The sequence below is a fragment of the Schistocerca cancellata genome, chromosome 9, assembly GCF_023864275.1.
Source record: "Schistocerca cancellata isolate TAMUIC-IGC-003103 chromosome 9, iqSchCanc2.1, whole genome shotgun sequence".
Taxonomy (NCBI): domain Eukaryota; kingdom Metazoa; phylum Arthropoda; class Insecta; order Orthoptera; family Acrididae; genus Schistocerca; species Schistocerca cancellata.
Genome location: NC_064634.1, coordinates 112113551 through 112140649, shown reverse-complemented (window position 1 = coordinate 112140649; position 27099 = coordinate 112113551). Strand labels below are relative to the sequence as shown.

The following is a 27099-nucleotide window of genomic DNA, read 5'->3' as shown; positions in this document are numbered from 1 at the left end:
CATGAGGGCCAAAGCAGCTAGCACCCACCCCCCCACACCCACCCACCCACCTTCCCTTCCTTATTCATCTTCAATTATGTTAAAAAAAACTGATGTTTATCTCGTGTCCTTGTGTAAAATTGTTGACAACCTACATAATACATACACTTTGTATTGTATTGTAACAGAACACATCAGTATCACTGACAAGATGATCCCTATATGGTTGAATAATAAATGTGATAGTCTTGACATGTACTACAACATGCTATGAAAAAAAAAGGGACAATAATGAACCACCTGACAATGCGTTCAAAACCCAAATTGCTACACTGTATCCAGAAATAAAGCATGATTATTTAGACAATTCTACCTGGCAGTCACTCATAATAATAAAAAAACCACCAAACAAGCCTCTTCATAAAATTTGTGTACAACATGAAACTCTACGAAATCCAAAACAAAGACAGGCCAAAAAATGTACCTATAAACGGAAAAAAATTTGTTTAATTTATACAGCCATATGTTCTCCAAGTTTTGTCTGAGGTGACTGAGATAAATAATGTGCAGTAAGTTTCTAAGGATGATACTTACTTCAGCATTGAGATTATCAGCAAGAAATTTTATGAAACTGCTTTCAATAGGAAACTGGTTAGTAAGCAGAGATAAGTAGTGAGCCAGTTTGTCATGTGAGGTTATTATTGTTCCATGTCCAGACTTATCAAACTGTGGACGACCAGCTCGACCAAAAATCTGCAGTACGTCCAAGATTCCCAGGTCAACAAAAGATCCCCGCTTTGCATCATATATTTCTGTTCCCTAAAAAAAAAAAAAAATAAAAAAAAAATCAGTTAACCTGATTAACAAATGTATTTCAAGGAATACTTAACATATAAAACATAATTGCAGCTAGTTATATAAATACTGAATAATCTTGTTTGCATATTGGCAGAGCAATGTGTGTAGAAAGTAAGTCAGTAGCTCACCCTTATTATAACTGCATGTGCTGGCAAATTTACTCCCCATGCTAATGTTGATGTACAGACAAGAACCTTTATTAGCCCGGATGCAAAATATTTTTCAACCAGGGACCTGGAAAAAACCACCTTATTTACTGCGAAATCACTTGAAACCATATGGAGAAAATATAAGTAGGAATGATCAAAATAGCTTTTGTAGAAATATATCTAGTAGTGGCAATATATTTGCTAATCAGAAAAATAAAAGAAAAAGTATGTGAATTTAAACAAAAAAATTCATTACTTGTTCACTGGACAATGGAAAATCTGGGACGGAATAATGACAATATTATGAGAAGGATATATTGCTACTTGCCATATGGTGGAGATGGTGAGTAGCAGACAGGCACAACAAAAGGGCTACTAAACACCTAAGCTTTTGGCCAGAAGGTCTTCTTCCAAATTGGACAACATACACACACACATTACCACTGTCTCTGACAGCTAGGAGCAAACTGCAAGCAACTGCGAATGATGGGAGAAGCAATCTGGGTGATGGAGGTAGCTGGGCCGGGAAGAGGGACGGTAAAGTGCAATTTGTGGGAGCATACAGGGATGAGGTGTAGAGAGTGTAGGGTACACAGGTGCAGTAGGAAGGTTAGATCGTGGGGGGCTGTTTTCAGACAGTAAAAAGACAGTGAATGCGATTGTGTAACAGAAGGCTGTGGAATGGGAACTGGGAAAGGAATACGTGGGGGAAGCAGAATGACTAACGGAGGTAAAGGTCAGGAAGGTTACAGGAGCATAGGACATATTTGTAGGGAGAGTTCCCACCTGCGCAGTTCAGAAAAGCTGGTGTTGGTTGGAAGCATCCAGATGGCACAGGCCACGAAGCAGTTATTAAAATGAAGAATGTTGTACTTGGCAGTTTGCTCAGAACTAGGTGGTCCAGTTCTTTCTTGGCCACTGTTTGTCAGTGGCCATTCATGCAGACAGCCAGCTTGTTGGTTGGTATGCTCATGTAGAATGAAGCACAATGGTTACAGCTTAGCTTGTAGACCACATGACTGGTTTCACAGGTAGCCCTGCCTTTGATGGGATAGGTGATGCTTGTGACCGAACTGTTGATGGTGGTGGTGGTCTCAGCAGTGACAGTGGGAGGACGTACGGAACACGTCTTGCACCTAGGTCTATTACAAATGTATGAGCCTATACAACCCCTGCTCCCAACCCTTTGCCTCATGGCTGTGCTTTGTTCTACATGGGTATGACAGCCAACAAGCTGTCTGTCCGCATGAATGGCCACTGACAAACTGTGGCCAAGAAACAGCTGGACCACCCAGTTGCTGAGCACATTGCCCAACACAACGTTCTTCATTTTAACAACTGCTTCACAGCCTGTGCCATCTAGATCCTTTCAAAACCACCAGATTTTGTGAACTGCACCGGTGGGAACTCTCCATGCAATATATCCTATGTTCCTGTAATCTTCCGGGCCTTAACTTTGACTTTCAACCAGCTATTCCCTTCCCTGTTCCCATTCCGCAGCCTTCAATTCCACAACCACATCCACTGTCTTTTTACTTCCTTCCTTTTCCGCTCCCTGACATCTAACCTCCCGACTGCACATAGCTGCTGTACTCTTTCTCCATCATGCCCCTGTATGCTCCCATGAACAGCACTTTACTGTCCCCCACATGCACCCTTCTCTTGCTCCCCCTCCCTGCCCCAGCTACTCCCACCACCCAGATTGCTCCTCCCATCATGTGCAGTTGCTTGCAGTCTGGCCCCAGCAGCTAGACACAGTGGTCATGTGTACATGTGTGTGTGGGGGGTGGGTCTATTTTCCAAGAAGGCCTTTTCCCTGAAGGTTTGTGTGTTCAGTAATCTTTCTGTTATGAATGTCTACAACTCAACATCTCCCCTATATGGTCATTTGTTCATTAATTTTATGAAACCTTATGATTAAATTCACAGGGAAACCCCGTGGAATGCAAAGACAGTCTTTGGCATTCTAATTACAATTTTCTGTAAAATGAGCTTGGATGATAACATAAGTAGGCTTTTGTTTAATGGAATAAATTTTAACAGAACTGGACTAAGGGAGACGCTCTGTTCCCTCTTCTCTCCGGTGTGGCCTTGGGGGAGAGTTATGATGAAACTCAAATTAGAACCTGCTGGGATCATGATCATTCAAAGAAATAAAGTTAAGGTTTCAGTTTATGCTGATGATATAGTGCTCGTTGGAAAAAAGTGAAATAGAGGTTAGACAGTTATTTATGCAGCTCATAGAAGAAGCACCCAAACTTGGCCTAAATATAAATGATCAGAAAACAAAATATATGACAGTTAAAATATGAAGACGTGAACAAGACAACCCATCGTATCTAATAAAACTGATAAGGTTTGTCCTTGAGAACTACTCCTATTCTGTAGAAGAATTTTTATTATTGTAATGTATCAAGGGTGGTGGGTAGGAATTACTAACTTGCATCTGTATATTTAATAATATAATAATAATAATAATAATAATAATAATAATAATAACAAAATAAACTTATAAATGTTTCAGTACGTAGACATATTTACAAATTAGTGTGCAGTGTGAATGTAAAATGACTTGTGTCACATCATTGCAATTTATTGTGCAAATCCATGGGATACGAAACTAAACAAATACCCAACTAACTACATAAACAATCGGCAATCATAAATTCATATGCAAATTTCTGGATGTAATGATAAATGAACAAAATCAGAAGCAAACAGAAGTGAAAATGAGACTGAAAAATGCTAATAGAGCTTACTACTCCATACAAAGGCTTCTAGGGTGTAAACTACTGACAAGGTGGGAGGAAGGAGGAAGAGATTTATGTTTAATGACAATGAGGTCCTTAAGGACAGAGCATGTCATTAGAGATGGAGCACAAGCTTGGAATAGGGAAGGATGGGAAAGGAAATCGTGCCCTTTCAAAGGAACCATCCCAGCATCTGCATGAAGCGATTTAGGAAAATCACAGAAAACATACATCAGGATGACCAGACGCAGGTTCAAAATGTCGTCCTCCCAAATGCTAGTCCAGTGTGCTGACCACTGCGCCACAAGGTCCTACTGACAAGGAAAATTAAAATGAAGCTATATAACACAATCATACAACCAGTCCTAACCTATGTAGCAGGTTTAATTACAACGGGAGAATATCAGTTACAAATATTTGAAAATGAAGTTTACAGGAAAATCTTTGGTCCACAGTATAATAATAAATCACAAATCTGGAAGGGAAGAGTTCAACACAGAAATGCAAGTGCTATCACAACAAGCAACAATAATCGAACAATAAATTAGAGAAAACTTCAATGGGCAGGCCAACTGATGAGATTGAAAAAGGATCAAGTAGTTTCAAGAATATTTACAGAGCAGTCATTTGGTATGAGACCAAGGGGGAGACCCAGACATATGTGGGTAAATAAAATTTAAACAACTTGCAGCAGGATGCATGTAAATAATTGGCAGGAAGCAGCACAAGATAGAAACTTCTGGTGGCAACACGTGAGGTCAGCATGGGAACTCCCGAGTCCCATGGAAGCCAAGAAGAAGAATTTAAAGATATTTTACATAAAATGGAATAAGAATTCATTACTGTACTGCACAAAAAAGGAGACAAAGGCATTAGATGCCACTATTAAAATAACAATAACATGAGAAGATCAATACTTTGGAACCACATACTACAAAAACAAATAATAGAAGAAGGTGAGTGGAGAGCTGCAAGTAGGTAATGAGAATACAGAAGAAGGTGACATGACACTGAAGCAACAAAGATACTGAAAATAAAGAACCAAAGTCTAATAAAAACAGTCACCTGGTCAGATGTTATCAAGACACCAAAGAAGTGCTAGGAACAGAGAACTGCTGCTGAATGACTCAAGAGGTGATGATATCCTAAAATGGAAGGGGGGGGGGGGGGGCGGAGGAGGAGGAGGGGGAGTTTTACGACACTTTTCTGAGGGAATAAGTGTGAAAAATCTATGGTTAATGTTACATTAGTATGCAATGAAGGAGATTTCAATTCATTTTAAATTTCAGACACTTAACCACAAATAAATAAAACTACAATAAACATACCCAACTAATACAAAAAACAAACAATATCTTTTTTGTACAATCAACAGAATTCAACTGTCTACCAGCAATACTTACAAGACGGCCCTATGATAATTTATATTACAAAATGGAAATCTACAATGAACACAGTAATGTGAACTCTTGCAAGGAATATTGAGCATACGTAACGAAAATATTTACAGTCTCCTAATTAGAGCGACATCCTTAAGATTTGAGATGTTTCAATTCTCTGTTTCAAATCACTTTCATTATGTCATACCTTTCATAAGAGCATTCAAGTAGCATCTTTATCATTATTGAAGCAGTGCAATGTCATCAAGTTATGTACCAGGTGGTTACAATTAAAATGCAGCTACTCATGGAGTTCCAATGGGGGCTGTAATCATTGTATGGCTGTGAAACTTGGTAGATATGCTAATGCATTAACGAGGAACTGATTTACTCTGAAAATAAAATTAGTTCCAATCTCGGCCACCAAGTGCTGCAAATCTAGTACTGTCAATGCAAGAAGTATGTATAGAAATGTTGCCATATGTAATGGATTAGGAATCGAATGTGCTCAGAAAAGTTTAAATAAATGAGAAAGGCATAATGTTGATTCTATTATTAACCACTACTTACACAGCTTGTTCAATGTGAGCACTGTAGGTGTCAACGGGATCACAGCAGTTCCAGTGGAATCTCAGCAATATGTATCTGTATACTGGCCTTCAGATCAGGCAGAGATCGAATGTGTCCCAGGTAAATTCTTTCTTTTAGATATTCCCAGAGCCAAAAGTCACATGTTCGGATCAAGTGGTCTAGCAGGCAATGCATCTGGAAAATTTGTGGCGATAACATGTTGATGGATGGTTGCATTAAGCAGATCTTTCACAGGGTGAGCGACATGAGATGTTGCCCCATCTTGCTTCAAAACAATGTTTTCCAAATAGAGCTGTACAAGCTGGTGTCAGTATCATGCAGATGCCATGGTATACCTAACAGGCTCTCTGGGTAGTATTCTCTTCACAGAAGAATGAAGTGAGGATAAAGGCACTTGTGAATCCACACCGCACAGTCATACACGGTGAATTCTGTGGCTCTTCATGCACAATGCATCATTTAACAGTACCCCAAATTTGGCGGTTATGTGTATTCACTGCACACCGGAGTGTAAAATGTGCACAATCAGTTCACAGAATATTGTCCAGCCACATGTCATCAACTTTGATCTGTGCCAGAAACCAAAGAGCTAATTCTAAATGTAGGCTTCCGCAGCCATTGTCACAGACAATAAAATTCTTCTGGGTTTGAGGCCGCATTGTTAACTATAAAATTCCGATGTTTTGGTGACTATTGCAAGGTGCACTCCTCATGGTGTATTGCTAACTGCTGAATGAGCACTAGTTTGGTTACTTATATACTACGGAGAAGTGCTGTCATTGGATATGAGGGAGAGAAGGAAGGGTATTAGGAGTTCATTTTATTGGTCTTTGCATTACCTGTTGTCATTGGTGGAAATCGACATTTTCCATTGGCTTTTTCTGTTTTTGCTTGCCACTGGTGGAAATTGGCGAATAGGAAACTGAGTGGCGACTGCAGCTTAGCGTTGTTTACTAACGGCCCAGTATCGACTAGGGCGTGTCAGCACTTTGTGTACCCTCTGCCGCTGCAGCCTACCATGCGCCTGTTGCTTTGTGAGAGCTGTCCTTCAGCAAAGCTGTCACTGCTGGCAGCCACGACGCTGGAAGTCTGTATCTGTCGTCTCTATTCACACAGTCGGGTCGCTTGGCTGTTTCTATAATCTTCCTCCTCAAACTAATATATAAGTAACCAAACTAGTGTTCATTCAGCAGTTAGCAATACACCCTGGGGAAGGCGCCTTGCAACAGTTGCCGAAACATCTGAATTTTATAGTTGACAATGCGGCCTTGAACCCAGAAGAATTTTATTGACAAAGAGCTAATTCACAATGTTGCTACAGATCATGAGGTTTCATTGCTGCACCGTCTGGATCTTGTATTGGTACCAGAGTAATATAGACAGCAAAACTTTCTGTGCTGTTCAGGCATGAGATGGACAATTCTCGTGACACTACATGAGCACTAGCACTACCAGGGGTACAGCTGATGGTCAGTTTGAGCAACAGCGACCTCATCAATAACTTCCACTGTGATAAGATGCCCTCCTCTTCCAGGTGCCACACCAAGCTCACATGTGTTTCTGAATTTCATTATCATCTTCTTTAAACCATTTAATGACATCTGGTCTCTCCTCAGACCTTTCAGTCATTGATACTCTCTCAATGCAATACTGTAACGCTTGCTGTTGACATAAAACAGTTTCATTAACAGCGTATGGTCTCTGTCTTGATAGCCATGCTACTTTCTCACGTTGTAGCTTGTCAAATGACAGTGTGGTTGTCATGCTGTCATATAAAGAGTGTACAGCACCAGATTTGCACCTGGTGGCCACAACTGGAACTAATTTATTTTCCAGGATAAATTTGTTCAGCATTAACATGTTGAGGTGTTCTAAGTTTTGCTGCCCTATGATAATTACAGTCCACACTGGACCGCTGTCAGGAGCTGCAGTTTAATCATAACCACCCGGTACTTCTGTGCCATTTTTCATTGTGATTTCAAATGAGTTGCAATGAGTATAGTTTTCTTTTGGTGTTTAATAAAGTGAAAAAATATTCTAATACATCCTTACATACAAAAGAAAAGACTGTAACAATAAATGCAATTTTAGAAATAATCCAAATACAGTACTAAATACTTTACCTATCCTCTCGAAGCATTCCAGCGTGATGTATCGAAAACCCTGCTGCAAAGAGTTCTGCCAGTTGCTTATTTCTGCTACGGTTCAAGGCATTCCTTGCCGATCCAGCAGCACCAGTATCAGGTGGTTCAAATATCTTCAAATGACCACGTTGTCCAGCCAATGTTTTTAGCACATTTGCTAGTCGAGCAGTTGCATTACGGGCATGTACAAATACCATAACCTATAGCAGCAGCGGGACAAACATGAGGAATTAGTAAGCAAGTTTTCTAAAAATTATTAGCCATACACAAATGGTGAAAATGTTGAAAGGCCATCAAATACCCCACTGAGGTTAACAGAAAAAAGCAAAACTAAACACAGAATCACAAAAGAAAAAAATTAGCTGAAAAATATTTATGCTACTCTATCTTCATACAACAAATATTATTAATAATAAATTGAACAGCACAATTATCTACCTCATAGACATAAGATGTGTTGAAGACATTGCATCTACACATTTTATTGTATATCAGAATCCACCTATTTGTACCTACCTGATGTCCTTTCTGCACCATGTCTACCACTTTATCATAGCAGATATTATCCATCTCAAGCATTTGTTCTAGTGGTTTAATTGCCTTCACACCAATGAAAGTCATTCCCAATGGGACAGGACGGAAACGAGAGTCGAAATAGAACAATCCTTTGTGTGGGTTAACTCTCAGGAAGCGAGCCACGTCTAAATAGTTTGGTAACGTTGCGGACAACCCCACAATTCTTATCATGCTCTGTGACGTCTCAACCTGTTACAACAATAAGTAATCTCATTATTATTACTCTGTGAGTGACAATAAACTGAATCACAACAGACTGAATACACAATCTGAAGCTACGTCACTGAAATATGAAACATCAAGGATGAAGTAAGAGGAGAAAGCAATGGTTGCCTCTTCACATCAGCAATTCAAAATACGAGTACAATAATTTTCTATGACACTACTACTTACCAAATGTATCAAAAATTACAAAAAGTGGTAACACATATTTATTCATGTTTTCCTGATGTTAGTAACTGAGTTAAAAAGTAGAAGAAGAAAAAAGTCAGTTTTCTAGAGAAGCACAATGCACTGCAACATTATTGAAGTGTGATACATATTTGTAAATGAAACCACATGTGATCAGGGTTTACAGCACTGTAAGTTGACATGCTGCTCATTGACTACCCAACATATGAACAGTAGCTTAATAATCCAACAAATACTGTGTTCAGTTCACCAGCATTATGTTTTCATTTACAATCACGAATTTTCGACAGATGGAGGTCTTATTTAACATAACAAGTATTTATGTTTACTTTTTCCTTTCTGCAATTTGCTACTATATACTATCTTTACAATACTCAGCAAAAGTGCATGAAAACAATGTAAAGTCACATACCAAAGAGACTGTGTTCAGGAAGAAGGATTTGCATCTACCTTACTTGAATTATTGACTACAATATCTTCTTCAAACAAAGGCAAGCTTTGCTCCTCAGTATTAAAATAAAACATTGCTGTCAAACAAAGAGGTTTAGCTTCCAAACATGGTATGTTTAATTATAAATTTAGATACAGCCTAGATTTTTGTAATTACAGACAAAATTAATCATCAGCTTAGGCAAAAAATTTCAAGATCTCTATTATAGCATGTTCTACAATTGAACAAATTTCTATTTTTTAGGGATACAAATTTCATGGTTAGCAAACTGATATAAAAATGCACATGTCAGCAGTGTACTTTCCAAGTAGCATAACAGAAGATGCAGAAAAATGATTATGAAGCAAATTCAGAATTATTTATTGAGGGGAAAAAAAAAGGAAAAATGCAGTGAAAATTTGCCCAGCTCTTGTCAACTGTGACTTGTTCTAAGCTTCCTTCAAAAACATGCTGAACATATACAGTACAGAAACACTAAAATGTACTAGCATGTATTAGTTATACTTGTAATAAAATCAGATTTCTCCCCAACAACCAGCAAATTTTTCTCAAATATATGGCAATATTAGCAACTTTAAAAACATGCATTTGAAGAATACGAACAATGACACACACGCACAATGCTGTCAATGCATGGTGCGTCTTTCTACATGGTTAGAATATAATAGAGGGAAACATTCCACGTGGAAAAAATATATTTAAAAAGAAAGATGATGAGACTTACCAAACAAAAGCGCTGGCAGGTCGATAGACACACAAACAAACACAAACATACACACTAAATTCTAGCTTTCGCAACCAACGGTTGCCTCGTCAGGAAAGAGGGAAGGAGAGGGAAAGACAAAAGGATATGGGTTTTAAGGGAGAGGGTAAGGAGTCATTCCAATCCCGGGAGCGGAAAGACTTACCTTAGGGGGAAAAAAGGACAGGTATACACTCGCGCGCACACACACACATATCCATCCGCATATACACAGACACAAGCAGACATTCTTGTCTGCTTGTGTCTGTGTATATGCGGATGGATATGTGTGTGTGTGCGAGTGTATACCTGTCCTTTTTTCCCCCTAAGGTAAGTCTTTCCGCTCCCGGGATTGGAATGACTCCTTACCCTCTCCCTTAAAACCCATATCCTTTTGTCTTTCCCTCTCCTTCCCTCTTTCCTGACGAGGCAACCGTTGGTTGTGAAAGCTAGAATTTAGTGTGTATGTTTGTGTTTGTTTGTGTGTCTATCGACCTGCCAGCGCTTTTGTTTGGTAAGTCTCATCATCTTTCTTTTTAAATATATTTTTTCTACATGGTTAGAAATACAACCTAAGAACACACAAAAAAGGGTAGAGATATTGTACCTGTCTTAGTGTTCTTGCCACAAGAGCTTCTATGACAGGGCCTCTGTCACCATGCAACAAATGAACTTCATCAATTATCAGCAGTTTTACCAGATTTGTCAAAGCAATATCACCTGTAAAAAATGTAATAATAATAATATCATTTTGTGTAATATTATAAAAGGTTGAGCACCTTAAAGGAGGTCAGTGATTATGGTGCACCTGTAAAAAGAAAGAAATATCACAGTTGAACTTTATTTATTAAGATCTACTGCAAATTACACATGCCAGCTGACTGCCATCGTCAGAGTCTGTCATAAAAATAATAAACAAAAAAGAAAGAAATACAGATTTTTTGAGTTTCTTAAACATATAAATAATAAATAATCACAAACTCTAAGAAAACACAGAAACAGTATGCACCAAGAAGAAAGACACAATAAGTACAGAGATTAACTCAAACTTTAGGTACAGAATCATACAAGGCATGCTTATTTACAAAGTAGTTGCACTGTGAATAAAACGGTTGAGTGTTGGCAACACTCAGTGATAGAAGGGGGTCCTCTGACCAGGGCGAGCATCGTAGGATCACGACAGTAGTATGACAACTCACACTGCAGTGTCCAGTTGTGTGAAAGATATCAGTAAGAGATCCCACCAAGCCATGTGCTGCAATCCGCTTCCATGGAAGGAACAGCACCTACTGAAATTTTTTTGAAAACCGAAAAAATCTGGAGCAAAGGTGTTATGAACAAAATGAGTGTCTTTATGGGGGATAGGGAGTTTAGTGAAGGCAGAACAAATGTTCATAATGAACAGAGGAGTGGAAGACTTTCAATTTTGACTGACGAGTTGGCCAAAAAAAATTGAGAAAGTCATTCACGAAGATGCACATTGACAGTGGATGAAATTTCTGCAATGTTTTAACAACTCTCCAGAGCTCTCTTACATAATATGCTCACAGAAATGCTGGGGTACTGGAAACTCTGCACAAGAAAGGGCCCAAAACAGCTGACAGAGCAACATGACACATTGGATCAATAGTGCCCATGAGTATATTGAGCAACTTGAATTGGAAGGCGATGATTTTCCGAGCTCTTTTGTGGCTGGGATGAAACGTGGCTTGGGCATTACAGGTCCGAGACAAAAAGACAGTCATCAGTGGCATCACACTGATCCCCCACCTGCCAAGAAATTCAAATCCACAATTTCTGGCAAAAAATCATGGCATCAGTGTTTTGGGACTGAAAAGGCATCATTTTGGTCGAATTTCTACCTCAGTGGGAGACCACCAATGCCTGAGAGTATTGTGAGACCCTAAACAAACTGAGAAGGAGCATTCAAAATAAAAGGAGGGGAATGCTGATGACGGGAGTGTCCATGTTGCTTGGCTACGCCTATCCTGACACAGCTTTAACCACTAAGGCACTTTTTTACTCAATTGGCTGGGATGTTTTGAACCGCTTTCCATATTGCCCCAACTTGGCGCCTTCAGATCATCATATGATGGTGGTTTGAAAAGTTCTCAGAACGGAATGGGAAAAAAGTACTTACATCACTGAAATTTCTTTTATTTTTCAATGTAGTCTCCTTGTAGATTAATTCACTTGGTCTAACAATGTTCCAGTGCCTTGATCCCATCTCGAAAATGAGTTTCCTCCAGGCCTGCAAAATAGTTGTCAACTCCGGCTACCGATTCTTCTTTTGAAGTGAATCTTCATTTGCCAAGAAAAATTTTCAGTTTTGGGAAGACATGGAAGTCTGACGGAGCCATATCAGGTGAATAAGGCAGGTGTGGCAATAATTCATACCTTAATTTTTGTTATTTCGCCATGGCGACAGCATATGTGTGTGATCCAGCATCAAGAAGAGTGGCAAGATTCGTGACTGGTACATTTAGCCATCGCGAGAGCATTACAAATCTCATAGAAAGTTTGAAGTAGGAAACACTTGCAGATAGTCAACACGCTAAACGGAAGGGGCAGCTGACTAAATTCTGAAATTCGATCTTTGCCGAGGATGTAGAGCATATATTATTACCACCAACTTTCAAATCACGCAATGATCACCATTCAAAGATAAGGGAAATTAGAGCTCATACTGAGGCTTTCAGATAGTTGTTTTTCCCTTGTGCAATCTGTGAGTGGAACAGGGGGAGGATATGACTTTGGTGTGAACTGTCCGCCAGCGGGCTATATATGTAGATGTAGATGAAGAATAACAGCAAATAAGAAAAAGTTATTACAAAAGTGGCAATACAATATAGTGATAGTATCAATATGATATAGCTTTAGACAGCTGATTGGTCAAACATGAGGGTGGTTACAGAAAATAAATTTAAAGAAAGAAAGAAAGAATAAATGTAAAAAAAGATGAGGTAAACAAGTGGGGGAAAAACAGCGCAGCGAAGGCGAAAGGGTACAATGAGAAATCTGTGTTTGAAATTGTAAGCTTCTATGTTGCAGTAATTGCTTTACACCACACCCAGACATATAATTATCATTTTATTATTACGCTATCAAAAATGGGTCTCCCCCTATTAAATGTGTGTGAGGACCTTTGAAACACACAAATGAGGGTCATAATGGTACCCATACGATAAATGCTGTTGCAAAACCACTCCAATCGTTCCCCACCTTACAATTTCGATCACCAGTTCTAAGGCTGGTTTTGTGCAGCTTCCCTTTTCAGCAATTCTTTTATTTTCATCATAAATGCTGCATCATGTCGCATATACATGGCCCAGCCACATAAAGTGACCACCTGTAAAAAGCCTGAATAACCACCTCTCACAGCACAGCCATGGAGGAAGAAAGTCAATGAGGTTCTGGAACGTACCAACAAGGACGTGAAGCCTTGCTGACTTCACTGCCTTGGCCAGATACACCAGGTTTCTCATTTGAGGATCCACAGCACGAAAAGCCCAATCAAGGTGGTCCCACACATTTTGGACTGGTTTTAAATCTGGGGAGTTTGGTGGCCAGGGGAACACAGTAAACTCATCCCAACTCTTCAAATCACACACATACACTGTGAGCTCCGTGAAATGTTGCATTGTCCTGCTGGTAGATGCCAATGCGCTGAGGAAAAAACCAACTGTGTTTAGGGGTGGATATGGTCCCCAAGAATAGACGTGTACTAGTGTTGATCCACTGTGCCTTCCAGTATGACTAGATCACCCAGGGAATGCCACAAAAACAGTCCACAGATGCTCTCCCCATAATGCTACCTCCTCCAGACTGGGTTCTTCCCATGACTGTTGCAGGGCCATACATTCCAACAGCCATCTATCTGTCATAGTATAAAAAGTGAGTCACCTGAAAAATTCACTTACTGGCACTCTGTGGCTGTCCAGTTGTGGTATTAGTGCGTCAATTTGAGCCACTCTTGTCAAGGAACAGCAGTAAGGCCAGGTGCACAAACCAGATGCCTGCTGCGGAGACCCATACGCAGCAACATTCACCTAACAGTCATTGAGGAGACACTGTCAGTAGCTCCTTGGTTCATCTGGTGGTCAGCTGCTCAACAGTTGTACGTCTATTCATCAGTACACATCTCTGCAGCCATCAATCACTTGTCATCTATGGCCTGTGATGCACCACATTGCCTTGATGTCACTTTTGGATACTGCCATTTTGGCATGCACAGTATACTTGAACCAAGATGGCACGCGAACAGTTTACAAACTTAGTCATTTCAGAAATGCTTCCATTCTTGACCCGAAAGCCAATGATCATGCCCTTTTGGATGTCTGGTAAATTGTTCCATTTCCACATTATGACAACAACCGCACAATTTTCCTTGTGCCCTGACACACTTTAAAAACCCTTCAATGCTAGTGCTCCAATCTGCAATCTGTGGGTGGTTATTTTATTCTGATATCGAAAACTGGTGGTGGTACATTAACGTGACTGGACCAAACACTTAAAAATCATTAGGGTGATTGGTGACCGGAAAACCAGACATTGTGGGGTGCAATTACAAAGACTGCCTTTAAGTAGGAGGCTCCTTGTTGTTCTTGTTGTCTTTATGTTGAAGCCCTTATATACCGAAAGGCTATCATAGATGTGGGCCATTATTGTGTTCCTAAAGAAACCTAGTTGTGAGACCTAGCTACTATAGTCACTGATGCGGAATTCACAAGGAGGAGGAGTGGTCAACACTATTTGCTATTGAGCAGGGTGGTGGTGTGAAGCAACAAATAAAACACCCGTGAACAGCAGAAGGCTAGTGAGAGAGATACCAACAGAGGAGTTAAAACACAAGAGTCTTGTAGTTTGAAGAGGTACATGATATAGACTAATGTCCTATAAGATATTATCTTAAATAACAATGGCCATGAGAGCCTGTACACATGAACAAAAGTTACAACAACAACAACAACTACTACTACTACTACTACTACTATACTACTACTACTACTACTACTACTACTACTACTACTACAAGTTTTAGGATGTGTATCAGTTCTCTTCTGAACAAGAAAATACATTAAATCACCAGCAACAGATCCTTTCAGTTTATGCCATTAACTTTTAACTCAGATGATTGTACACTTGAAAATTACCTGTCGATTTTCTTGTTATGACATCCCACTTCTCCGGAGTAGTAACCACCATTTGGGTCTGTAGCATTTCCGTCTTTGTGAGCTGCATGTCGCCTGTCAGCTCACGTACAGAAACACCGAGGCACCCCAGCCTCCGTCCAAAGTTTTGCGTCATTTCTGCTGCGAGAGCTTTCATTGGAGCAACATACACAATCTGAAATACATCTAGATGTGTTATGCATTTTGAATAATATGCAATCACAGATTCGCGTAACGCTATGGTAACTTCTTCTAAGAACAGTAAAATGTTTCAAGCATTAAACAGGAATAATACATATTTTAAGGAGATAAGGGTTAGAGCAGACTTGGCACCATATATCTTTTCTACAAAGAAATGATAACAGTTATATTGCTACTACTGTTACTTTTGTGTGGATGATAAGTTTGTAAGTTTGTACAAGAGTTTTTGCCATTTAGATAAAGAGCACTGTCTTACGCCTTCTTGAAAGATTATCCCATTACAATAACAGTGAAAGCCCAATTTTACGTTTTTGTGCAGTCCAGGTTTTAAAAAAGCAAAATTGAGGAAAATGCAGACAGAAGGAAAATATTAAAACCCCCAAAATATGAGCAAAAACATATGTAAGTAGCAAATATGTTTAAAAATCGTAATCCTCTCAAATACATTGTATAAAATCTGTGTAAGTGAAGGAAATTAAATGTACAATAAAATGTGTATGCAATAATATGTGGTAATGAATTTCATCAGTTCTTAAAAAATTACAGATGTGTAACCACAAGTAAAAATTTGTCAAAAAATTTAAACTGGTATCTGGGTACAAGGTAATCAAGCTTTTTCCGACATGCTATGATCACAAAATTATACATCAAAACACGCGTTTTTGAGAGATCTTTCATTTGGAAAAAAGTAAAAATTTGATGAATACAGTGAATTAAACAGAAAACTGAAGTACGGTGAAATGCATCAGGATCTAACATGTGGGAGTTTGAGTCTTCCTTCTGTAGCCAATGACACTGCAGCATACTCTGGCGCCACGAGCACAGTGACCTCTACTGTCTTGCTTGTAAACTTTTCCTTGTTCGTTGCGCTGAGTAGCTGAAGTGGAGTGTTCTTCGTATTGCCAACATGCAAAGAATATGAAGTAAAGTTAACCCTGCTGTGATTTCAGTGTTTCTCGGTCTAAGCAATCCGTTACATTTATTGCAATCTGTCAGCCATCACAGTGGGCTAAACAACATTGAGGACAGCAACAAATATGAACAAGCCATTGCACAACTGTTCACTGAACATGTCCTTTTCACCGTGGTGCTACAAATAGCAGACGGAGTAGCCTACATTGGTTGCAGTCAGTAGTGGCACGATAAATTCCATATTCTTTCAACAGACTCTGAGCAGAACAGCTGTAAGCAAAATAAATGCACGGTAGTGATGGGCGTACAAGGTATAACTACATAAACTGAACCTAAGTGGAAGCTGTGGTCCCTCCATTTGCTATACACTGATTGTATCGCCATACTTCGCAAAAAGCTGCTATGTAAGCTTCCTGTTTATCACTCTGTATTCCACAAACCACTGCATTTGCATGATGTCACCATGCTCTACAGCTATTGGCTGCAGGTGGGAAACAAACATCCGAGATAATGTAATCTGGCAGTTTTCACTGTATTTCAGAGTTTTCAGTTCATTTCATCACGTAGGCTACAATTTTTTTACGAAAATGAAAGAACCCTCATAGTTGTTTTTTAATTTATGGCAGTAGCGTGCTACGAAATGGCTCAGTTACGTCGCACATCTTTAGCAAAAGTGATAGTCTCTTCAATTATATACTCTACAGTATTACTAAAGCAAAATCCACTTTTTTCCACCTCTAATAGTTCTATTATATTACATAAAATTTTGAAATTTCTTTTTTGTTTGTTTATAGATTTGCTATTTGGTTATGTTAGTTGACACTGTAAGTCTTGCAATGCAGAATCTTTACAGCAATACACCATCATTCTCATCTCAGTCTTCACTGGATGTAGTTACCCTACCAGCCTAGCTTAAAAGCAGATTTTCTGGGCCATCACATCCAATCCTGGTTATGCCGATCCCCCCCCCCCCCCCTCCCAAAAAAAAAAAAAAACTTTTGGAATATGTACCATAAAGTTTTGAGCATGCAGTTGCATAAATTCAGCTTTGTCTTCTGATATTTCAGCTGAATACTATCCAGCCATCTTCAGAGTGAGCCGAGGTGACTTAACGCTCCAGCACTTGCTTCGTCCTTTTAAACCCGAGGACCGAGCAAGTGCTGGAGACACTCTGACAAGGCTATGACTTCCTAACATCATGCCCTGAAATGAGGTCTATTCTGCCTGAGATTTTGCTCAGCACACACAAAGTAGCTTTTCATTTGTTGTCCTCCCAATCTCCGCAATATCCTTGTCACACCCTACGCTCCTATGCCTGTGGCAGTCCCCGCTGCAAGACTTGCCCTATGCACTCTCCTACCACCACCTATACCAGCCCTGTAACTGGAGAAACATATACTATCAAAGGGAGAGCCATCAGTGAAATGACACACGTCATATACCTGCTGTTATGTAAACACTGTTTGGCCTTTCATATTGGCATGACTACCACCCAGTTATCAGGCAGGATGAATGGGCACAGGCAAAACACAATATCCTGTTGCAGAGCATGCTGTACAACATGACAATCATGACCTCGGTGCCTGTTTCACCACATGCACCACCTGGTTTCTTCCCCCACACCACTTTCTCAGAGCTCCACAGGTGGGAACTAGTACTACAACACGGCCTTGGTACTTGCCATCCACCTGGTCTTAATTTATGTTAACTTCTTTGGTCTCAGCATTTCTTCACACTAAATATTCCTTTCTTCACTCAATTTTAGTTTTCTAGACCTTTCATTTTCTGAGCTGCTGATTTTTCGCAGTCTACCTCCCATCTCTATCACATACAATACAGGTAGCTTTCCGATTTTATTAACTCTTGCTTATCACCCTGTCTTCCACCTTTAAGCTCTGAGGTTTTCAAATCTCATTCAGTGCAGTAACCAAGATTCAGCCTATCCTTCTCTTCCCGCATGGAAAGTTTCCCCTGACCCACAGTTCTGGATGATTTTCCTGAACTCTACCCATTTTCCTAACCTTTTCCTTCACCCCTCTTCCTGCCCCTTCAACCTTTCTGCTACAAGAAGGAACCATTGGCTCCAAAAGCTTGCAAACTGTGATACCTTTTTGTATGTGGATTCTCCTCCCACCACTTGGTGAGTAGATTTTATGTATCCAATTACTAATTGCTTATACAGTCATAATACTTATATTTTCAAGTAGTTAATGAGTCTTAAAATGGTACAATTTTAGAAAAAATAATTAACACAAGACATCTCCACTCTCAGCTTGTTGCTATTAAACTTGCCAAAGAGGTCACCAGAAGACTAATTATTCCATACTGACTCATAATGAAGTACACAAAGTTTTGCATACAGTACCTTAAATTGGTCTCTCTTGATGACTCCTTGGTCCATGTGCTGGCGCATCTGATGCACAATAGTCAACATTGCGACATTGGTCTTGCCGGCACCAGTTGGGGCACATATCAGCAAATTCTCATTTGTGTGATAGGCCGTGTCAAAAACCATTGATTGGATACGATTTAACTGCTTCACTCCTTGAAATGCCATCTGGCCAATCTAATCAGCAAACATGGAGTTAAAAACAAAATACTGTTACTTTACTGTGACAAAGAAAATCACAGAACTGAAACTCTTAAAAAATAAATAAATCAGAAAACAGATTGAGGCCATGCAACAACTCCATTCAGGTGAATGATGGGTCGGGTAATGTCACACTAAGCTTCCGCTTTACTTCCAGCTTCGGAATGGATGGATGTGCATTAGTGTGAAAGAGAAGAAGGGTGGAATTTTTCCAAATCAGTTAACTACATATCTTGCACAAGTCTCTAAGGAGATTGAAATTCTTACTCACTTCACAGTGCATTTACTCATTAATGATTTTTTGCTGATAGTAAAAAAGTTTCAGCTGAACTGTGATTGTGGAATCGCAATATAAGCCACCAAAATTATCTTCAGGTAGACTTTGCCTTCTTTATAGGATTCAGAGTGTAGTTATGTAAATGACGCAAAGATTTTTAACAAGGTCCCTCTGAACGTTAAACAAGAACGTGGGATGGAAGAACTCAAAAGAAAATTGGAGATCAGCCTTCTACAAATTAACTGATTCTCTAAATTCAAAGACAGAAAATTCCTGTTAGCTACAAGGCAACCAAAATTTTTCTTATAATTGCAAAGTTTTTGTGACATATGTTGTATTGAATGTTCATGGTGCCTTTGTCACATTGACAAGTACACCAAGAACACTTAATACAGCAGCATCCATTGTAAAGTTGCATGACAAGTAGTGATGTACAGTAAACAGACCTCTGTTATCACAGGTGTAAGTACTATTTCCTCTGAAAACTGCCAATGTAATCAAAAAGCTACCAATATGAGAAGCACAATTTGCTGTAACTGAGGGTGCACTGAATTTTTTCTAAGTATCTCTTTTCTGCTAAGTTACTAGATTACATTCACTTTAAAAATGGACACAAGCATTCGAGGTTGCAAAAATACCTGGTTTTGGTCAGTTTTTAACCATCATACAATGACAGTAAGCGGTGACAGTGAATGGAGTGGGTATTGTAACTCCACAAATGTCAGCTGGTATGAGGGTCTGGAGGATGGTCAAAAATTGACAAACTGCTTACAATCGGATTAAATGTTTTTGCATTCAAGACTGTTTGTGTTCATTTTTAAAGTACTTTTGGGCATATCAATGTTTCTCCATGAGAAATGTTCTCAAAAATTACAGATTACACTTAGAGATAAGCACAAATAATATTAAGTGATAATTTATTGCTAATGCAGTCCACTAAGTTTCTATGTCTAGTTTGCCTTTTTTCAATGTATACCTTTTCACTCATTTCAACATCCCTCAAGGTTCTCAAATGAATGGATGAGAGAGCAAAGAAACTACGTGGAAGGGAGGAGGGAAGACACGCAGGGTAAGTGGCGAAATCATGGAGTATGGGAGAAGGGGCACAACAGGGACTTATCAGTGGCCGTGGCACTGATAATATTCACGAAATTGGGGAGACGGGAATTTGAGAGAGAATCTAGATGCATAATGAGGACACTCGTTTCTCTTCTCTCCAGAACCTCAATGCCCATTCCACCACCAGCTTCATATGATCACTTGAGCTCAACGAGCAATCCTTCTGTCAAGCTAGCCAAGCAAACAGTTTTCCATGCCATTTTTTCCTGAATCTCATCACCACTCAAGCACCACCATTAGCCAACCAGCAACTCTTCCGCCTCATATCACCTAATAATATCAGGACTCTAGAAACTCTTCCACATTCCTCACTAGCGCTGCGCCTAACACATGTGTTTTTTTAAGTAAGTTCCATTTGCCTTTTGTAAACATGGCTGCTGCAGTGCTGCAGTTGGTGCCCCATACAAGTGTGCTGTGTATCTGTGTGGAATGGTTGCACACAGTGGCAATGTAGAACCAGGTATGAAAGTAACTACATCATCTATGAATTGTCTATCTGCTTGCAAATATGCACTATACCATATTCAATCATCCCCATGCTATTCCATTTTCCATACCTACCTAACCATCCCCCCCCCCCCCCCCCCCCCCGGAAAAAAAAAAAAAAAAAAAAAAAAAAAAAAAAAAAAAAAAACTTCTCTACAGATATCACAATCTGGGCCCCTCACCTCTTTGGTCTAAGAGTAGCATCTTTGACTAGTAATAAAAATGCCCTTGGTTGCGGGTTGGACCTTTGCCGCTTCTTACACTTTGAGCAAAAGTCATCAGCAATGGCAGCCAAAGACTTCCAGGTAAGAAGTCACGCTCATTCTGCCAACAGTCTTGTCAAAGTGCGCAGAGGAGTGGACGCAGTGGACCAGCCCCCATTCACATCTCCGAGAGGGGACTGCCAAGGGGGAGGTGACCATGAGAAAAAGATTGAATAACCAATGAAAGGGTAATATTGTACAGGTCGGGGTGTGGAATGTCAGAAGTGATAGGGAAGCTAGAAAATCTGACAAGGGAAATGCACAGGCTCAATGTAGATATAGAGGAGGTCAGTAAAATGATATGGAAACAAGACAAGGATTTCTGGTCAGATGAGTATTGTGTAACATCAGCAGCAGCAGAAAATGCTATAACAGCAGTAGGATTCGTTATGAATAAGAGGGTGGGGCAGAGAGTGGGTTATTGTGAACAGTTCACTGACTGTGTTGTTCTCATCAAAATGCGTGTTCTCATCACAACTGACAGCAAACCAACACCAACAACTACATTTCAGATACACCTGCCTATGTCACTAGCAGACGACAAAGAGATAGAGAAAGTATAAGGCAAAATTGAATGGATAATTCAGTATGTGAAGCGAGAAGAAAATCTGATAGTCATAGGGGATCGGAATGCAATTGCAGGGGAGGGAGTGTGGGAGAATATGGGCTTTGTTGTTGGAAAGAGAGGTGAAAGACAAGTTCTGAATTAAAATATCAATTAGTAGTAGGAAATAATCTGTTCAAAAGTTACAAAAGGGGAAGGTATGCTTGGAAAAGGCCAGGAGATATAAGATTCACATTGGATTTCATCATGGTCAGGCAGAAATTCTGAAGTCAGATATTGGATTGTAAAGGCATAACTGAGAGCAGATACAGACTCAAATTACAATTTACTAGTGATGAAGAGTAGGCTGAAGTTGACAGGAAGAATCAATGTACAAAGAAATGTGTTACAGTTATGCTACAAAATGATGAGATATGCTTGAAGTTCTCTGAGACTATAGATACTACAATACGGAATATCTCAGTAGGCAGTTTAGTTGAAGAAGAATGGACATACCTAAAAAGGGTAATCACAGAAGTTGGAAAGAAAAACGTAGATCCCACATTGCTGTTTAATGAAAAAATATGAGCTTACAGAGTATCGGAGCAGACCTGCGATTGGATTCAGGACCTTCTTGCAGACAGAGCTCAACAAGTCACTCTTAATGGAACAAAATCTAAAAATGTAAAGGTAATATTAGGAATACCTTAGGGAAGTGTGATAGGACCGTTGCTGCTTACAATATATATAAATGATGTAGTAGAAAGTGTCTGATGCTCTTTAAGGCTATTTGTACATGATGCAGTTGTCTATACCAAAGTAACAACACCAGACGATAGTAAGAATTTACAGAATGATCTGCAGAGAATTGATGAATGGTGCAGGCTCTGGCAGTTGACCCTGAATGTAAATAAATGTTATATATTGCGCAAACATAGCAAAAGAAATCCACTACTGTACAGTTACACTATTGATGACAATCAACTGGAGACAGCATCTGCTGTAAAATATATAGCCGTAACTATCCAGAGTGACCTTAAGTGGAATGACCACATAAAGCAGATAGCGGTAAAAGCAGATATGAGACTCAGATTCATCAGAAGAATCTTAAGGAAATGTAACTCGTCCACAAAGGAAGTGGCTTATAAGGCACTTATTCACCCGTATTGTTCATCTATCTTGGATCCCTATCAAGTAGGACTGATAGAGGAGATAGAGAAGATCCAATGAAGGGTGGCGTATTTCATTACAGGATCGTGTGGCTGGTGAGAGAGTGTTATGGAGATGCTAAACAAACGCCACTGGCAGACATTACAAGAGGGACGTTGTATATCACAGAGAGATTTGCTACAGAAATTCCGGGACAGTACTTTACAGGGGAAGTCGGACAACATATTACTTCCCCCACATACATCTCGTGTACTGATCACGAGGAGAAAATTCAAGAAATTAGAGCCAATACATACGCTTACCGACAGTCATTCTTCCCATGCACTATTCGCGAGTGGAACAGGGTTGGAGTGTGCAGATAGTGGTATCGAAAGTACTCTCCGTCACATACCATTAGGTAGCTTGTGGAGTATGCTGTAGATGTACAAGGAAGGTAACGGTGAAGAAACCACAGATAACAGAAGAAATACATCAGCTGATTGATGAAAGAAGGAAGTACAAAAACGTCCAGGGAAATTCAGGCACACGGAAATACAAGTCACTTAGGAATGAAATAAATAGGAAGTGCAGGGATGTCAAGGTGAAATGGCTGCACGAACAATGCAAATAATCGAAAAAGAATGACTGCTGGAAAGACTGACTAAGCATATTGAAAAGTTAAAACAACATTCAGTGAAATCAAAAGGAAGGGCAGTCACAATAAGAATGCAATGAGAATTCCACTGTTAAATGCAGAGGAGAGAGAGCAGATAGATGAAAGAGTACACTGAGGCTTCTATGAGTGGGAGAACTCATCTGATGAGTGACAAGAAGAAGAAACAGAAATCAATAGGGATGAGACAAGGGATCCGGTATTAGAATCAGAATTTAAAAGAGCTTCGGATGACTTAATATCGAATAATTTAGGAATAATGGAGACGATTCACCTAAAGACAGAAGCGCTGTGTTGTTGAAGGATAAACATACAAAAGGTACTGAGCTTTACTTAGCTAGCTTTCAGAATGGAATTCCTTTCTCAAGCTGTACGAGAAACAAGTGCGCGCGCGCGTGCCCACACACACACACACACACACACACACACACACACACACACACACACAATTTGGTGGGGGGTGAGGGGAGAGCGAGTCACCTTAGGGGGAGAGCGCACGCGCTCGCCGCCGCCCCCGCCCCCCCCCCCCCCCCCCGGCCACACACACACATATTTGGTGGGGGGGGTGAGGGGAGAGCGAGTCACCTTAGGTTTAGGTCAGGAAGGTTACAGGAGCAAAGGATGTGCTGTAAGGAGTTGTGAAGCAGCCATTGATATCTTGCATGTTGTGCTCTGCTGCATGTTGTGCAACTGGGTGGTCCACCTTGTTTTTAACAACAGTTTGGCAGCGTACATTCATTCTTGTTGACAGATGGTTGATTGTATACCAATATAAAATGCTGTGTAGTGGTTGCAGCAGAGCTGGTATATAACATTGCTGCTTTAACAGGTCGCCTGACCTCTGATGGGTTAGGATAAGCCTGTGATGAGACTGGAGGAGGAGGTGCTGGATGGGTAGATAGGTCAGGTCTTGCATCTGGGTTTTCCACAAGGGCATGATCCCTGTGGCAAGGGATTTGGGGCGGGAGTGGCACAGGGATGGACTAGAATATTGCAGAGGTTGGGTGGGCAGCAGAACAGCACTTTGGGAGGGGATGGAAGTATCTTGGGTAGGATGTCCCCCTTTCAGGGCATGATCATAGATTTTCAAAGCCCTGGCAAAAGACGTGGTTCAGTCATTCCAGTCCTGGGTGACAAGCGGGGTGCTTCTTTGTGGTTGGTTCTTGGGATGGAAATGAGGATCAGGTGAGTGTGTGTGTGTGTGGGGGGGGGGGGGGGGGGGGTTGGCATGGGAGATCTGTGGGGTATTACCTGTCTGTTAAGGCCTTTGTGAGGCCTTCAGCACAGTGGGCGAGGGAGTTTTCATCACCGCACACGCGTCTGCCACGAGTAGCCAGGCTGTACGGGAGGAATTTTTTGGTGTGGAGGGGTGGCAGTTGTCAAAGGCAGCACGATGGATGGAGGAGGACCAGGTGAAGTGGATGGGAGAAGGTGTTGAAATTGTGGAGGAACGAAGATAAGATGTCTTGGCCTTGGGTCCAGTCTATAAAGATGTTTTCAATAAACCTGAACCAGATGAAGGGTTTTGGGTAACTAGGAATGTTTCCTCTAGGTGGCCCATGAAGACATTGGCATAGGAGGGTGCCATGTGTGTGCCCACAGCTGTGCCACTAATTTGTTGTATACCTTCCCTTCAAAGGTGAAGTAGTTATGGTTTAGGATGTAGTTGGTTACATGTACAATGAACAAACTGATGGATCTTGAACCTGTAGGGCGTTGGGAGAAGTAATGCTCAATCGTGGCAAGGCCGTGGGCACGAGGGATATTGGTGTATAAGGAGTTTGCATCTACAGGACCTGGGAGGTAGGGGTGTGGGGATTGTGGAGAACTGGTGCAAGAAGTTATTGGTATCTTTAATGTGGGAGGCTAGGTTTTGGACAATTTGTTGCAGGTGTTGGACAACAAGGGCCAAGATTCCTTCGATGGAGGCACTGTAACAAGCCATAATGGGGCACCCAGGATTTTTAGGCTTGTGGATTTTGGGGAGCATGTAGAAGATGGATGTGTGGGGTGTTGTTGGAGTGAGCTGGGAAATGGATTCACGGGAGAGGTTCTGGGCCTAAGGATTTCAGCAGGTATTGGAGGTTATGTTGGACTTGAGGGATGGGGTCACTTTAGCAGAGCTTGTAGGTGGAGATGTTGCACAGCTTTCTTCTGCTGAAAGGTGATTGTTCTTAGGGAAGAACCTGGGGAAGGATGGTGAGACCAGGTTGGAGATTAGGAATTCCCAGATGTGACTAGGGGATGGTTAATGGAGTGTGGGAGGGTCACGGTTCAATGGTGGTATGAATTGGGACAGGCAGGGTTCACTGTTAGGGTTGGACTGGCTTTGGTTGGAGGGGTTGGTGCCAAAGAAGTGGTTCCACTGCAGGCAGTGGGAAGAAGGAGAGTAGGTCTTTCACACGTCCAACATGGTTAAACCTGGGAGTATGGGTGAATGTGAGGTCTTTGGATAGAATTGAAACTTCTGTGGGGCTGAGGTTTCTGGTGGAGAGGTTAACAGTGTTCTGGGATTGTTTTGGTTCTGGATTTCGTGAAGTGCTGGTATGGGTTTTTGGAGGATGTGGTGGGTTGAAAAGATCAGCTAGGCATGGTCTGGACACTATGAGAGGATGACGACGAAGAGCAGTGGGAGTAGGGTTGGGTTGGATAGTGGTGCTCCAAGGTGGGAGCAGGATTTCAGCAGGCTGAATAACTTGGAGGCGGTATCTGGAATGTTGTTCTAGGTGTTGGAGTGTCAGGATTTCAATTTGGGTGATGAAGTGTAGGTAGTGAGGATTGCATAGTAGCAGTACTTTGTGGAAGGCATGGAAGTGGTTCAGGGATGCCTGTGCCATGGAAACGTGTTTTATTAGAACATGGTTTGTGAAGGAAAGCAATTGGTGGAATCTGAAAAGGCAAAGGTCATTGTGGAATGAGGGGTGGGATCCAGAAATAGGGAGTTTTATGATTACGCCATGGAGGAGCAGGGGGGAGGGGGAGATTCTATGGCATAGGCAGCATTTAAGGAACGGGATATGAGATGGGGGTTTTCGCAACAAGTAGGGAAACTTTTCTGAACTGTTCCAGATAAACAGAGCAGGGACACTGCTTTTTTTGGGGGGAGGGGGGGATGTTAAGGGGGAAGGAAGTTTGTGTTGAAACTGGTGGGTAAAGGTTGCAGGGAGTGTTGAATAATGTTGGGGGGTGCCAGGAGTGAAAGGAATTGTGTTGGGGGCATGGTTTTTAATGAAGACTGAGGTGTGGATGGAGCCATCTGAGATGAGGAGATCAACATCTGGGAAGGTGGCACAATGGGTGGACAAGGACCAGGTGAAGCAGATAGGAGAGAAGGTGTTGAGATTGTGGTGGAATGAGGATAAGGTGTCCTCGTCTTGGGTACAGATTATGAACCAGCAGTACCTGCACTTTGACAGCTGTCACCCCTTCCACACCAAAAAATCAATTCCATATAGCCTGGCCATCCATGGCAGATGCATCGGCAGTGGTAAGAACTCCCTCGTCCAGCATGCTGAAGGTCTTCACAGACAGGCAATACCCCCCAAACCTAACACACAAACACATCTTCCATGCCATATCGCCACATACACCTGATCCTCACATCCATATCAAGAACCAACAACACAGAAACACCCCCTTGTCACCCAGTACCACCTTGGAGGGGAACGACTGAACCACCTTTAT

The 27099-nt window shown here is 40.9% G+C and overlaps 1 protein-coding gene across 2 annotated transcripts in view; it reads right to left on the bottom strand.

Annotated features, from left to right (window-relative positions):
- Nucleotides 1-27099, bottom strand: part of LOC126101615 (activating signal cointegrator 1 complex subunit 3) — a 258264-nt gene that overhangs the window by 160901 nt on the left and 70264 nt on the right. For both annotated transcript variants that reach the window (XM_049912297.1, XM_049912298.1), the window contains 7 exons: nucleotides 18680-18880; nucleotides 15184-15376; nucleotides 10638-10750; nucleotides 8367-8615; nucleotides 7830-8050; nucleotides 966-1071; nucleotides 574-798 (listed from right to left, as the gene is read on the bottom strand). In XM_049912297.1, coding sequence (XP_049768254.1) covers nucleotides 574-798; nucleotides 966-1071; nucleotides 7830-8050; nucleotides 8367-8615; nucleotides 10638-10750; nucleotides 15184-15376; nucleotides 18680-18880 — 1308 coding nt within the window. The remainder of the gene's footprint in view (nucleotides 1-573; nucleotides 799-965; nucleotides 1072-7829; nucleotides 8051-8366; nucleotides 8616-10637; nucleotides 10751-15183; nucleotides 15377-18679; nucleotides 18881-27099) is intronic.